This window comes from Penaeus monodon, chromosome 23, assembly GCF_015228065.2.
Source record: "Penaeus monodon isolate SGIC_2016 chromosome 23, NSTDA_Pmon_1, whole genome shotgun sequence".
NCBI classification, from domain to species: Eukaryota; Metazoa; Arthropoda; class Malacostraca; order Decapoda; family Penaeidae; genus Penaeus; species Penaeus monodon.
The window spans coordinates 36,868,394-36,868,603 of NC_051408.1; the positions used below are offsets into that span (position 1 = coordinate 36,868,394).

General features: G+C 55.7%; 1 protein-coding gene across 1 annotated transcript in view; it reads left to right on the plus strand.

Annotated features, from left to right (window-relative positions):
* LOC119588229 overlaps positions 1–210 on the plus strand; it is a gene marked incomplete in the record, with an annotated part of 29,961 nt that overhangs the window by 20,788 nt on the left and 8,963 nt on the right. Inside the window, 1 exon segment of the mRNA XM_037936929.1 lies at positions 22–204. Coding sequence (XP_037792857.1) covers positions 22–204 — 183 coding nt within the window.

Sequence of the window (210 nt, forward strand, 5' to 3'; positions counted from 1 at the left end):
AAAACCCCACTTTTTTCCCAGGGGATATCGGGCAGACAGCGCTGGTGTCGGTGACCACAACCACCACCAGCAACACGCGTTATCTCGGGCCCCAAGGGATGTTCGGAAACTCAACGGCGGCGCCCAAGCTCTTCACTCTGGAGACCAGCAATGACGGCATTATTTCGTACCTAACCAGAGCTGAAGTCTTCGCTGGCATCGATGGTAGAG